Source organism: Bos mutus, chromosome 1 (genome assembly GCF_027580195.1).
Source record: "Bos mutus isolate GX-2022 chromosome 1, NWIPB_WYAK_1.1, whole genome shotgun sequence".
Classification (NCBI taxonomy): Eukaryota; Metazoa; Chordata; class Mammalia; order Artiodactyla; family Bovidae; genus Bos; species Bos mutus.
In genome coordinates, this window is record NC_091617.1 from 138,997,303 (window position 1) to 139,012,550 (window position 15,248).

General features: G+C 45.9%; 1 protein-coding gene across 1 annotated transcript in view; it reads right to left on the reverse strand.

Moving 5' to 3' along the window:
- Positions 1-15,248, reverse strand: part of DSCAM (DS cell adhesion molecule) — a 692,286-nt gene that overhangs the window by 48,323 nt on the left and 628,715 nt on the right. The window contains exons 24-27 of the mRNA XM_070363231.1: positions 14,875-14,973; positions 10,338-10,526; positions 8,400-8,690; positions 4,881-5,057 (exon numbers count right to left, since the gene is read on the reverse strand). Coding sequence (XP_070219332.1) covers positions 4,881-5,057; positions 8,400-8,690; positions 10,338-10,526; positions 14,875-14,973 — 756 coding nt within the window. The remainder of the gene's footprint in view (positions 1-4,880; positions 5,058-8,399; positions 8,691-10,337; positions 10,527-14,874; positions 14,974-15,248) is intronic.

Below are 15,248 nucleotides of genomic sequence, written 5' to 3' on the forward strand. Positions count from 1 at the left end.
CCAATTGGGACATTTATTAGTTCGGCAGTGACGTCTCTGGGGGGCCCACCCATCACTCTATTTGCATGCATATGACTCAATGCATCATGGCTACCTTTATACAAGTCCACCTTGAGTCCAAGTGTCTTTGAGCTCCCAGATGCACACCTTTCTTCCTTTAGATTATCAGAGTTCAAGCTAAGTGTCGGTCTTACAGATGAGGAGAGATTTAGCTCAGATATTTGCAGAGCAGATAAATGGAATATTATAACAGTCATGGCCCACCCCTTCAGCTGTGCCTGTGGATGGCCAAAGGCCACATTCTCTTTAGGAATAGTCTTCCAGAACTAATCGGCTTTAAACTATTAATCCATTCGAAACCATGTTTCAAATAATAGATACGCTTCTGTTCAAGGGAAGGAGGTCAGATTTTACGTCAGGCACTGATTTTTATCTTTAGCTTATTTGAAACGTTGGAAGCAGCTTTTGGCTTGGCACTGCCAGTTGACCCATACTGGCTGGGTACTTTGCACCCTCTTGGGTAAATTCATACTAAGAGGGGAAGCTTTTAGTGACCCCGGCCTTGATTACTTGACATTGGAATCAAATTTTTATAATTTGGCACTGCTGGGATCATGGGCTCTGCCAGTGATTTATTCTATAACCTTGCACTTCAAAGGAGCTAGCAATAGGAAAAAATCAGGGCATCATTTAAAGCAAAATGTGGCTTCTGAACTTGTGGATAAGGTTATAGATTTTTAAAAAAATGTAGCACTTGGAGACAATTTAGACTTTAGGAGGTCGTTAGGCTCTAAAATTAGTAATGCACTCAGGAAGGAAGAATATAGGTTGGCTAAACTGCTTGAGTCCCATTTTCTTTCTTTCTTTTTTAAAAAAAATTTACATAAAGCACGTTATGGTGCGTTATCTAACTAGGTTGCTTGTTGATACAGTGAAACAAACCTACTTATAAACACTGAGTAGCATATAGCAATCAAACAAGGTCAATGGCACTGAGTTGATTTTACAGTGTTCATTAGGAACCGCTGCAATATTTTCCTATAATCCAAATTTTCCTATTTCCAGTTTTGATCCTAAAGAGTAGTTGCTCAGGAAACACTGACCTATTATTAGAAATGTCCTTATTTTACACAATAAAATATTGTATGAAGCCATTCAATCTGTAACTATATTTGAACTCATTCTAACCCAGGGACATGATGTGTCTTATATGGGTCAGGTGGTAACTGAGTGATTCTACTAATGGACTGTTTAATAGATGGGCACCTACTACCTTAAACTCTGTGGCTCTAGTTTCCTCCCACGAGCAAATGGGAAACATGTTGTATTATTAATTAACATACCAGTTCAAGGGCCCTTCAAATCTAAAAGACAGATCTTTGGGGGGCAGGGTCTGGCCTTCTGGGCTTCCCATGTGACTCAGTTAGTGAAGAATCTGACTGCAATGCAGGAGACCTGGATTTCATCCCTGGGTCAGGAAGATACCCTGGGGGAGGGCATGGCAACCCACTCCAGTATTCTTGCCTGGAGAATCCCATGGACCAAGGAGCCTGGTGGGCTATCGTCCACGGGGTCGCAAAGAGTTGGACATGACTGAGCAACTAACACTTTTACTTTCTTTTCTGGCCTTTCACTCATTCTCCCAATAGCCCTAGTCACTCACTCTGCCCTTTTATGGCGCATTTTTCAATGTTATAGAAAGACGAGCATGTCCCATGTAAGCCTTTGCTGACTGCCACTAGGATATCAGCTTCCATCGTCCTGGGACAGAATCTTAGTAACCTTTCTTTTCTCTCCAAGACCTAGCCAAACTCTTATGATCAAAGAGAGATGGTTAATAAGAAAATTTTACAGTTAGTTTTAAAAAATGTTGCATCTGGCCCACGGAAGATAATCAGAGAGAATGTGCTGAATTGAACACTTCAGTGTATCCAAAGTAAAACCTGCCATTTGGAAGGCTATGGAATGAGGTATCTGATCATTTTCCTTTCTTCCTGCCCTCTCATCAAACTCTTGACTTGGAAGCTTTTATTAGGCAAGTAAAATGCAAGACTGCAGATAGCTCTGTGCCCTGCCAGCTGCTTCTCTGGGATTCTCTGCTCCTCAGCATCTCCCATGAATGCATCTTCTTTGCCACAGCACTTATTTTCTCCCCCTGCTGAAACCTTTGTGTTAGCTCTCTCTCTGCTCCGGCACAAAGAAAAAAACTCGTTTCTGGGGAATGAAAGGCTGGACTTGAGGATGTGATGAGTTGCTCTCTGTACCGAGACCAGTAACAAAACAACGGTGTGGGACAGCGGAGGCGCCAACAATAAAAACGCCAGCCCAGGATATTTTCTAGGCAATAACGAAATTACAAGGGACTGCGAAGAACAAAAAGAAAGGACGTCCCACCTGCCACCGGTCTGACTCAAATGCACCAGGAAGAATATGCAACAGCTTTAGCATCTTTTTCTTGCTCTTGGCAGAGAAGAGCGAGGTTGGGGTGTTCAAATTGTTAAATAGAAGAGGAAAATCAGACAATAGGTGGGGAGGTGAAAGGAAGCAACGGGGGCCAGAGTGAAAAGAAAAGGTGTATTTAGCGGGGGGTGGGGGGGAAATGCTGGGAGGGATTTAGTCTTTAACACATTTGTAGGTAAACCCTTGCAATCAAACAGGAATGATGGATGAGAAAGTGTTACCACTGGTTTTTAGGAATGTTATATGGACAATTTCTAGTCTTCTAAATGCAGCCAGTTCAATCTGTCCAAGTGCAACAAGAACAGACAGCCTTGGTACCTCAATAACAATGCCCCTAAGGCCAGGCTATGGGTTTCCGTTTTTGGTTAAAAAAAGCGGGGGGTGGTTTTAAAAAAGTCCTTTTGGAGGCTTTCCTGGTGGTCAGTGGTAAAGAATCCACCTGCTGATACAGCAGATACAAGTCTGATCCACGGTCCAGGAAGATCCCACATGTTGTGGAGCAGCTAAGCCCGTGCGCCACAGCTACTGAGCCTGTGCTCTAGAGCCTGGGAGCTGGAACTATTGAGCCTATGCGCCTAGAGCCTGTGTTCCACAAGAGAAGCCACTGAAATGAGGAACCCTTATACCATAACTAGAGAGTAGCCTCCACTTACCACAACTAGAGAAAAGCCCGTGCAACAATGAACACCCAGCACAGCCAAAAATAAATAACTAAACACTTATTTTTTTTAAAAAGTCCTTTTCATATTTTAACGATGAACACTTGTGAACAGAATCCAATACAGCACAGCTGATACTGAATTTCTCAATGGATTAGGCAATGCAATGTTTTTGTGATGCTGTTCTCATAAATGGCACCCCCTTTCCTCTCCAGCTGCAATTAACTGCTTCCTGTTTCATGCTTACTGTCAGGTGAGTGTATGCACCTGGGTTCTGTCTTGTCACAACAAAGATTTGGAGTGATGCACATTAAAACCCTCAGCCCGTCACAGCTCTCGGGTCTTGGACAGACCATGCTATAGCTCTCAGACAAATCAGTGTTACAGCTCTATTTTATTTAGAAAATAGCAAGAGAATCCATCCTTGAGGCGTGAGGGCATGCTGACCCAAAGACTCGAAGAGAAGAGAGTAGGGGAGCGTGCCAGTGTGCAGGAGAGAGACAGAGAGAGAGACCGCGCTTTGGCTCTTCTTTTTATATGTTTTTTTCCCCTCCCCCTGGGCCTGCCCTATGTAAATTGGGCTAGCCAGGGGTGCTGTTTGTTCTACCTGAGGTCCTCACTCAGGTCCTTGGACCTTCCTTTGACCTTCCTTTGTTCTATTTTCGCAGGCTTTTCCCTTTCTTGTCTTTTAGCCACCGCCATTTTGGACTCCTGTTTCCTATTCTAACTACCTAACAAAGCTATATCAAGAGGATGCCCTGGCTACGAGAAGACAGGTGGAAATATCCCCCTGTCCCACTGATGTAACTGGTCTATGGTTAATTACACAAGAGGTCAACGTCCAGATCTACCAGCAGGGCTTGGAGATATCCCAGAGACATCTTAAGGACAGAGCTTCCAGGCTTGTCTTTCAAATGCAAATTTGAAGAACACAGGGGATGCTGCATTCCCCTCACTGCACTGACACTAAAGTGCAAACCGCTAGTATATGCATTCTACCAAAACTTGGATTTACTCAATACCCTGACAGGTAAAGAGGAGGGACTCAGAGAACTCTGTCCTGTCCAGGGCTTTGTATTTGAAAGAACTCATTGTCCTCACACCACAGAGCCAGGGCCTGTAGGGCTGTTGCACAGGACCTGGAAATAGCTCCACTGCACAGAATCTATAGAGCTGGACATCGTAATAACAGTGCTGCTGACAATGGCTCTCATCTGGCCCAAGTGATTATTATCTATTATTTTATTTTCTATTAGTTAAAGTGAAACTCTTACACCAGGATTCCGCTCCAATTTCTAATTCAGGAAAGCGTGTGTTTTCTGCCTCACAATGCTTTCCAGGGACCATAAACCCTCAATTTCCTCTTCCCGGCAATAAAATAGTTCTCATTTCCAGAGTCCATCAGACAGGTCTTTTTAAAGGAGGCCGTAATTGGTGGCATTGCTGCAGAGACTGAAAATTAAAGAGTGGCTGTTGGCAAACCCACAGGAAAGTCATTCTCTACAGGAAAGTCATTCTCTTGGTCTACCAAGATAGGATTTAGGACACTTGAAAGAGGTTGGCTTTCACCCCGTTTCTGAGTAGTAACTTTTGTATAACTTGCCCGCGAGGCCCTGACACCCTGCTCAAGGAACATCACAGGTCACAGAATCAGGCAGCCTGGGGATCTGGCCCAGAGAGGGAAAGGCATTCCGTGGGGTGAGATCTCCCCAGCTAGCTGTTGGCCCCGCTGTGCAGGGGGACGGCCGAGCCTCCGCTCACCTCTCAGCCGCTTCAGCCTCTGCTCACGCCTCCTCCTCCGAACCACCAGCAGGAGCACAAACAGCATCAGGACCCCCACCAGGATACAGGAGATGGTCACCAGCATCTTGAGCCCCTCGTTGGTTGTCAGCCCTTCATCGCTTTGGACAACTGACTTAATGAGTGGGGGGATTGTACCTGAAAACAGGGTCATGATGTTAGGTGGCTGTTAATGACGACAGCATGGCGGAGTTTTTAGGGATGATGGGTTATAAAAACCGCGCGGGTGATCCGAGAGCGTCCACGGAGATGAAGATGAAAGGAACTCTTCATCTAGATCCTTGCTAATTTCTTTACTCACTCACTTCCCTCCTATGCTTACTCTACAGAACATGGAACTAGAGTCTGCGCAAAGGACAGAGCCCATTTCTTTGAAAGGGACTTCACTGGTAACGTGCTGGGTGCAGACACTTGAAAGCATAATATCCAGGCTGGGTGCTTTAAAAAGTCACATGCATTTACCTGGAGTTGAGTGTCACCCAGAACACAATTGAGAGTGGCTGTTTGAAACATTGCACATCAAAGAAGGAACAATGGATTTGGCAAGTGGACAGAAGGCAGGCTTCGGGGAGACTGTACCAGATAGACCTGCTTAAAGGAGCGGAAAATCTCTTTTCTTTGGTTATTTCATTGCTTTTTATCATGGATGTAAGACCAAATCTACTTTTAAAAGTCTCGTTTCAGGACATTAGAGCAAAATCAACTTTTCAAAGAGAAGGCATCCGGGTCTCTAAAGCAAGCTGTTTATTGACCCTTATAATGCCCTAAAATTCAGATTATTTAGAATTACAAGGAAACACTTAAGCAGTCTGAACTCTGAGCTGCTTTAAGCTGCCTTCTGCTGAGAGGCTGAACAAAATGGGTCCAGAGATTCAAACACAGGCATCCCCTTTTATGGAGCTTGCATTTTGGCATCCACCACTATGAAAAGATGCTACAGTCTTCAGTATTTTCCATGTAAAACAAGGGCCAGGAAGTCAGTAATTTAGGAAAAATAATGCAAAAATAATATAATTTCTCTTTGAACAAAAAGTGTCTTTGTCCTGCATTTAGTGAGTAGAGCAGGGATACAGAACACCAGGCACCTCTGCTGTCTGCTAAGGCCAATAATATCATTCCTCCAACTTATAAACACTGGTTTTGGCTGGAGCCCCAGGTCTGCAAATGCTCAGAACTCAGGTAAGAGGCACAAAAGGGGATGCAGGTGAGGATGTGTCTGCAAAACCAAGATGACACAGAACCAGTACAAACACCTGGCTGAGGGAATGGCAGAAGACAGAGTCCAAAATAAAATACGGAAGAATCTGAAATCTGACTAGTACAGCCAGAAAGCTAATCATCAATGTTTGTTTTCCCCCAAATGAAAAAAAATTCTTCAGGCAGAAGTGACATAAGAGATATTAAAGCTATATATCCACAAGCTTGGTTCAAAGAAATATGTAACCTTTTTCAAGGAAAATAGACATATGCATTTTTCTTTCTAGTGTAATAAAATCATCTCAGATTCAGAACATTTTACATGTAGCACGTTTTTTATGATTCTAATCTGAGATCTTGGATAAAGTGAGGACATTTCTTTTAGAAAATAACCATTTAAAGTCTGCAGAGCACTTTGTTAAGTAAGAATGACAGTTTCAAACAAATGCTGCATGTGAGAGGTTGCTAATTAAATGATTAGCTGTAAGCCTATCACCAACGCGCACCTTGAGGCTGTGCGCTCTGGACCACACAGATTACAGTCAGGCTGGGTGCCAGAGCGGGATGATTGAAAGGCAATTAGTGGATGTCCATCATCTAAAGCAAGAAATATACTTTCTGCTCAAATGTGTACCCTGCTAGCAAAGGACTTTGGGGAGCCTTTAAACACTAGGGAAAAGTTTGGTCAGCATCAAAGCCCTTTAGTTTGTCAGATCAAAGAATGAAACAGAGTTGGAGGAGAAAGCAGGTCAAACGTGCTGCTCTATGGTGGCTGATGCTTTGTGATGGAACCTCTTAGAGTGAAGTCACTGCTGATTGAGGCCAGGAGATTAGAGTGATGTAGCCCAGGAGAAGCAGGGCTTCTGAGGAGAAGCCTCACATCTGGGAGCTGGATCAGGGGCCTTGAGGGTGGGGGCCCAGGCTGGTATCACCAGCCTCAGGACTCCCACATAGGCACCTTCTTGACTTCTCCCCACCCAGGCCTGCAATGCTGGGGGCAAGCCTGTGTTGTGGTTGAGGAGGAATTTGTGCAGGAAATTCCAGGGTGGGTTTACAGTGTGCCAGGGTGGGAGGAATAAGCCCAGGGCCGGTCAAGACTGACCAGGAGAAAATGGCTAAGGGAGGAGCTGAGTCCACATCACCTTCAGAGCATCCCTTGGTCATGTCCCAGGACAGGATAACCAGTACTTCAAGGAAGTTCCTGCCAGGGCTTTAATTAAGGCAAGATCCTGAATGCACACAAGCAGAGGAGAGGACACCCTTTAGCCTTTCCAGTGAAGAATACAGTACGGGCTGTTTGCTCAGGCACAGACTTTCTGGGTAAGTCACCCAGCACCATGGTCTGGCCTGGTGGGTAGACGCTGGACAGGGGATCCAAGGGAGCTGAGCCCACAGCTCCAAATTATCTGACCAGTGGAGACTGTTTTTACAAATAAGCACAGCACCTAATTCAACCACTGCCTTTCCCAGAGTGGGCCACCACTGCAAAGCTGCAAAAATCAGCTCAACTTGCTTCTAGTTAGGACTCTGAAATTCCCTGACTGTAGAACCATCAACGTCAGACCATCTTTAGCTTCACTGGGCTTGACATTTGTTCAACATCAATAAATGGCCCACAATACTAGATGTAGGAAAAAAAAGGATAAAAATGTCTCTCTCTTATTTTCAGTCAACTAATTGTCACGAGACACCTTGCCTGGTTTTCAGAAACCCCTTGCAAATTGCATGTTTGTGCGTGTGTGAGCCTATGCATGTGTGCATGTATGTGCATGTGTGTGCATGTCCACCACCATCCTATGACATTATTCTATTTCTATCTGTACCTCTGTTTCTTCTCAGAGACTAACATAAGCATCTTCACTTATGGAAAACTGCTTTTGCACATGCAATTTAAGGGCTAAATGAGAGAAAAAAGAAAGCTGTTATGTGGTTTGGGATGGGGTGGCAGAGGGGAGGGAGACAACAAAAGCAGTGTTAGCTCACAGTCATGACCAAGCACCAACCACGTGCAGAGAAGCCTTCAGCCCGAAGAGAAGTCACTCCTGCACCCTGACTGCCTAGTGAGGGTCCCCGGGCCTCAGTCCCTCCTTCCTGGAACTCAGCCATGGGCACACGGGTACCTGGTCTAGGGAGTCCTGGGGGGAGCAGACTGGACGGCCCCCAAGCCTAAGGGGATCTGAGGGCACGGGTCACATTGCGCCGAGGATGGATGTCGAATGGGAGAGGGACAGTGAACTTGTGCACGTGTCCCGAGATGCAGGCGGGAGGCCAGGGCCAGCTTACTGCCATCGTAGTTGAGCGTGGCGAAGTTGGTCTGCTTCTCTGCACAGCCCGCGCTGTTGCACACCCTCATCTGTAGCTCGTACCACGTGGCCTCCTGAAGGTCATACAGGATGTAGGACTTGGAGAGGGAGGTTCGCTGGGCTGTGGTCCAGACTGTGGTCCCGAAGGGTCTGTACTCCAGTGTGAAGGAGGTGATGGGGCAGCCGCCGTCATTCCAGCCGATGAGGTTGAGCCGCACGCGCGTGGTATTGATGCTAGCGAAGAGCTCCTGCTCCTTGGAGAACTGGGGCTCTGCGGAGAGGGCACAGGGGGCCAGGCCACGGGGTGTGTGAGTGAAGGTCACCAAGGTCATCCCGCACTGCCCTTGGACTGCTTCCCCGCAGGCAAGGGGCTCAGTCCAAGTCTGGGTCACAGGCTACTTGCTACCTGTCCACTTTTTACCAGGATCTAAAGAACCAACAGGCTATCCCAACCAAGATAACCTAGGAGTGAAAGGGAACGTTGGGCGGGTAGCAGTTATCTTTGTGAATCTTAGATTTCCCTGAAGAACAGTTCTGTTCTCAGGTATGTGTTTCCTTGAGTGTTTTTTTTTTTTTTTAAGTATGTTTTATTTGGTGGACAAAACTTAGGATGTCAGCCCAGGACACAGCCTCTCAGGTAGCTTTGAGGGATTCCTCCTCCTTGAGTAGTTTTGAAGGAACCACTGTGATGTGCTGGGCTGACGTGTCCATTCATGGACCTGACCCAAGAGACGGCAGACTCGGACGTGGGAAGCACCCACAGCACCAAGCGCCTCATACTGGAGCCCAGGGACCTGATGGGTATATTTCTGCAGAAGTCAGCACTTCATCATCTGAGCCCTGGTGTCTGTTATCCAAAACTCAGCACTGCATCCAAATGACATCCTCGCCTGCTGATGTCTGGCGTGCCTGTCATGTGGTCCATGCCACTGGATGACAGTCAGCGGGAGGAAACCTGCAGAGACCCTCTCTTCACCTCCTCACCTACACTTACGTGCAGCTCCGTCCCTCCCTCCCGCTGCTGTTTTCGGGCTGCACATTTCACCTCTCAACATCACTGCCCTGGGGTTCGCCTCCCTGAAGGTCCACCTTTCAGAGGAAAAACCCACTCATGCTGAAGGTTAACAGTCAACCCCAGTGACTTCTCACCTGGAAAGCAGTCTATGAGGCAATGTGACAGTTATAAATAGAAGGGAGGAGGTGACAAGGGAGGAGGTTGCTTAGGAGAAGGTAAGAGGGCAAAGGTCACACTTCATGGCTACTCAGCCTGGGAACAGAGTAGCACTGTGGGCACCAAAGCCCTTAATTTTCAAATGACATTTCTTTTTTTAAAAAACATTTTTATTGAAGTATAATTAATGTACAATGTTGTATTGGTTTCAAGTATAGAGCAAAGTGATTCAGTTATACATATGTGTGTATATATATATATATATATATATATATATTCTTTTTAGATTCTTTTCCCTTTAGGTCATTACAAAATAGTGAGTACAGTTCCTGTGCTATACAGTAGGTCCTTATTGATGATCTATTTTATACACAGTAGTGTGTATCTGTTAAATCCAAACTCCTGATTTAGTCCTCTCTACCTTTCTCCTTTGGTAACCACAAGCTTATTTCTTTTTAATTTAAATTTATTTAATTAGAGACTAATTACTTTATAATATTTTTATGTCTGTGGACACTCTTCTTTTAAACTGCCAATGAAATAATTAAAAAAGAGAATCAGACTATTTTGTAAAGACCAGCCATTTCTCTCAATATGCTGAAACACTGCCAGACCCATCCAGGGATAACAACATTCAAACTCACAGATCCATGATGCATCTTTTGTGACTCCAATCTGCTGCACCCCCCAACACACCTTTAATCTGAAAGATAGAGGATCTCTAGAAACAACAGAAGTCTTACGTACCTTTGCCCAACGTTTTCGCTTCTATGATCTCACTTATGCGCCCGGGTCCCACTCCGTTCTGTGCAGTGAGAGTGAACTTGTACCAAGTCCCACACTTGAGGTTTTCCAGGCGGTAGGAGCGTTCGCTGGGGCTGATGGGAAAACTCCCCCACTGCTCACTGTTGTCCTCGGAGTACTGCAGTATATATCCTTCGGAAAACAAGAGGCAGTCACGGGAATGTTACTTGCTTTCCCTCGAAAGTTCTCAGAACTGTGTATCTTCAGAAGAGAATAATTGCGCTCCAGGACACTGAATCCCAGCTGGGAGAGGTGCTGTGATGACATATTGTTATGAGATATTTAGGCTACACCAGATGCTACAATGGTGGGAGCGCTGGAGAGTGTAATGAAGTTAAAACCACGTTCTGCCCATTCTCTTTAAAAGGTGTAACTGGACACCCGATCTCTAAATATCTGATCTTCAGAGCACATGTGCCCAATCCTTGGGAACGGGTGTAGTCTGAAGCTGGGTTATTTTTATATATTATATATATTATGTGCATGCATGCTAAGCTGCTTCAGTTGTGTTTGACTCTCTCTGACGCTATGGACTATAGCTCATCAGGCTCCTCTGTCCATGGAATTCTCCAGGCAAGAATACTGGAGTGGGTTGCCATACCCTCCTCCAGGGGATTTTCCAACCCAGGGATTGAACCTGGGCCTCCTCCTGCATTATAGGCAGATTCTTTATGGTCTGAGCCACCAGTGAAGCTCTCATATATAAATATATGTTATATAGTCAATGTATATATAAATATATATTATTTATTAAATATATATTAATATATATATATAATTTATAATATCCTCCTGGTGGTTCAAATGGTAAAGAATTCACCTTCAATGCAGCTGACCTGGGTTCAATTCCTGGGTCAGGAAGATCCCCTGGAAAAAGTGAATGGTAACCCACTCCAGTATTCTTGCCTGGAGAATTGCATGGACAGAGGAGCCTGATGGGCTACAGTCCTTGCAGACTCAGAGAGCCAGACAAGACTGAGCTACAAACACTGTCACACTTTCACATTATATATAATATATATTTGGTTTTATAGGGAACCAGAGTTTTGGAGAAGGGGTATGCTATCAAAAGGGGTAGGACTCTCCTCAGCCAACTCTGCTCAGTCCACAATCACTGTGTCAAGCATTATCCACAGCCTGTTACTCACACCACCTCACACAACCCTGCACATTAGTAATTAACATCTCCAGAGCACTGAGCAAGATACTGAGGTCCAGAGAGGTTAGGTGATCACACTTGGGTCTTACCAGCAGGATTCACATCCCACTGTTAAACTCTGAAGCCTGTGCTCCTGGGCCCCTGTGACCATGGAGACAACCCCCACCCCTGTTACAGCCTTCATCCCTGCCACCCCATCCACCTTCCTGGGGCAAATATGTCCTGTCTGTTCTGCCCTTGTCTCCTAAGCCTTCACACCCAGACAGCCCGGGACTAGCCTGCTTGATGCGTGGTGTTGTCCTTATACCAGCATGCTGGTATCTTCTCTCCTGCCCATGGAACTCCATTTTAACACCAGTAAGAAATCACTTCTCACCTCCACACCACAGAGCCTGCGAACCCCAGGCTGCCAGAAGTCAGTGTTTTCCATGAGTCTCACATGAGGTCACCTATCTCTGACTCCTCCTTCTGCGGCCATGGTCAGCACCATCTCTACTGCTTCCTCCTTCCCTGCCCTCTGGCCCCTGCAGCCTTGAGGCCCCTCCTCTTTCCTGAGCTTTGTTTTCCCTTCCCTGTTCCTGATCTGCACTCAACACTGGACAGGTGAGTGATGGATCTGGGTCTAGCTTCCACCGTCATATCCTGACTTCACCACTCCTTGGTGCCCCATGCATCATGGGACTTGTGCTTTCCTTCTCATGTCCTCCATCTAAACCACTTCTAGGAAGCTTTTCTAACTATTGGCCATGGGAACCCCCATGTCAATGGCTTTGGCCCCCACTGTATTTCAAGGATTTCTGGTCATCTTTGCTTGGAAACTCTTCATTACTGAAATCAGCTCCGTCTCTAAGACCTTCCACTCCATGCCCTTCCTGAAATTATTCTCCCATGAATTCACACTTCCTCTGTCCATGGGATTCTCCAGGCAAGCATACTGGAGTGGGTAGCCATCCTCTTCTCCAAGGGATCTTCCCAACCCAAGGACTGAACCTGGGTCTTCTGCATTGCAGGCAGATTCTTTACCATCTGAGCCACCAGGGAAGCCCCTCCAGACCCAAGACTTTGTGTCATTTGAGCCTCAAGTCCTAGGGTTCCTTAGACTCCTCTACTGGTGCCCCATTTTTGTTTTTAATTTTCTTTTTTCTTTTTTTTTTTTTATAAAGGCAATTCCCCAGGAATTCCAAGTCCACCGAAGATGCGTGTGCTCTCTGTGCAGCAGTGGAAATGTTCAATAAACACACAATCTGCTGTCTCAGAGCACAGGGGCGCGGCGGGCCAACCCCATGGAAACAACGCGCCGCCGCCGAGCGCTGCAGGATCCGCCGGCCTCCCCGCCGCCCCCGTCAGCCGCTCGCCCGGCCGCCCGCCGCCTCGCTCCCTCCCGCGGAGGACCGCAGGCCCGAGGTGGCGCCGGAGCGCTGGCAGAGGGGCGGCGGCGGCGGAGGCTCAGGGGGAACTGACAAACTGTTTTTAATTTTCCACCTTTTCTTTATTAACTTCTTTAGTGGGAATGACCAGAAGTTGGTAATATGGAATATTTGTGCATTTGACTCCCTTTACATCTTCTGGTTCTCCACCTAGCTTAGAACCTCTGATGGACAATCTTAACCAGAAGCCTGTTTTCACTCACTCTGGTGAGTCCTGGCCACACTTACCCTGCCGGTCACCAGCTTTGGTAACTATGCTTCACCTCCCTGTGCAGCTGGTCCAGCACCTCTTGAGCAAGTCATTAACCTGTGATGACTGTGACCACTGCAATCTGTGCCGTTTCCCTGCAGCTGGAGCCTTGTTCCTCTCGGCAATGGCATTTGCCATTAATGACCCCCGGTGCATTTCCTATGGCATCTGTTATAGATTTTACCCACGTTCCTCAAACCCACAAACACATCCTCTCCCCTAATCATCCAACTATTAAAAAAAAAAAATACCACCTTTTTCTTCCCTACAACAGGGAAAAATCCTCCCCTTCTCCCAGTAGAACACTAATCAATGTTTAACAATTGGGTCTTGAAAAAAGAAAAGCCCATATGGGTAGCATTTTTGATTTTGGTGGTGTGCAAATATCCCTGCCCTGGCTGTGATTACTGAGGACAAAGCTGGGAAGAGGAGCGGCAACTTGCTATCACGTGCTGAAATGACCTGGCTCCAGACGCCATTGGCCTTGCTCTAAAATGGCTCTGTATGTCCAGTTGTCTCTTCACCTTCCTCCTCTCTCAGAAGAAGGATGTCCTCTGCCTGCAGAAATCTATCCTCCAGCCTCTCCCTGTTGCTCTAGGACCCCTTCTGTCACCTGCTCCTTAATCCCATGCATCTGCAGTTGCCCCTCTGGGTTCTTTCTCTCTGCTTGGTCCAAATATTGCTCAGAATGTTCTCCCAATCCTATTGAGGCTGGAATCATTGGGCTAGCTCATTCCTTCAGTTTGTGAAAGTTGACGTGTTACTCACTCAGTCACGTCTGACTCTTTGTGACCCCATGGACTGTAACCTGCCAGGCTCTACTGTCCATGGGATTCTCCAGGCAAGAATACTGGTGTGGGTTGCCATTTCCTTCTCCAGGGGATCTTCCCAACCCAGGGATTGAACCCAGGTCTCCCACATTGCAGGCAGATTCTTTACCCTCTGAGCCACCAGGGAAGCTCCTTCCTTCCATTTAAATACCCTTATTCTTTTCTACTCCTGATTGCAGAAGATTTGTGGAAACAGGTCGCTCCCATCTTTTAGTCCATTCTAAATCAGAACAGTCGCTGTGGTTATTCAACTGAAGGAATGAGTACCTGAACAGAAGAAGCAGTGTTGACAACAAGGGGAAGAAACTCAATGTGGCCTCTTAGGGGAGAGGCACCACATTCGTTTTTCCTTTCTTTATTACTGCTGTCCAATCCTATTGAGGCTGGAATCATCAGGCTAGCTCATTCCTTCAGTTTGTGAAAGTGGACGTGTTAGTCACTCAGTCATGTCCAACTCTCTGTGACCCCATAGACCGAAGCATGCCAGGCTTCCCTGTCCTTCACTCTCTCCTGAAGTTTGCCCATACTCATGTTCTTTATTGGTATGTGTTAATATTTCACTCAGATTGGATGCATGGTACTGATTCTGTGAATGGATTTCCTTGGATGAATGAGTGAGTGACAACAAATACTATAAGAATAGACATGCGTTTTTTTGGGGGGGTATGTGTAGGTAATGGAAGAATTCATTATATGATGAGTTTGGGGGAGAAACAAACTAACACATGACAATTACTTGGTAAAAATGTGTCACTTATCAACTTGTGGATAATGTCAATTAATCAACCATTGTGGGCAACCTCTTCCTTCTTACCTCTTATAGAACTGCCTCCGTTGTCCCCAGGGAGCCACGAGAGGGTGATGGAAGAAGAGGTGGTTTTTGAAACTGTGAGCCGAGGCTGATCTGGTGGAACTACAGAGGAAGCAGTTTTTAGAAAACAAGAATTAGTTGTTCACATCTTCAGTCTTCTTTAACAGTCATTTACCAAATGATTTTTAACAGCCATTTATTAAATAAATGTTTCAGGTTGACAAAATATGCAATTCATGTCTGTCAAAATGTCTATTTAGTTGATATCTTGGGCTAAAGAGATAGAACAGAATGATTCTATTCTTTAAAGAAATTCAACCCCATTTCTACTTGGATTTATTTCTTCATTCCCTCGCCAATTCCTTGAGTATCTGAGT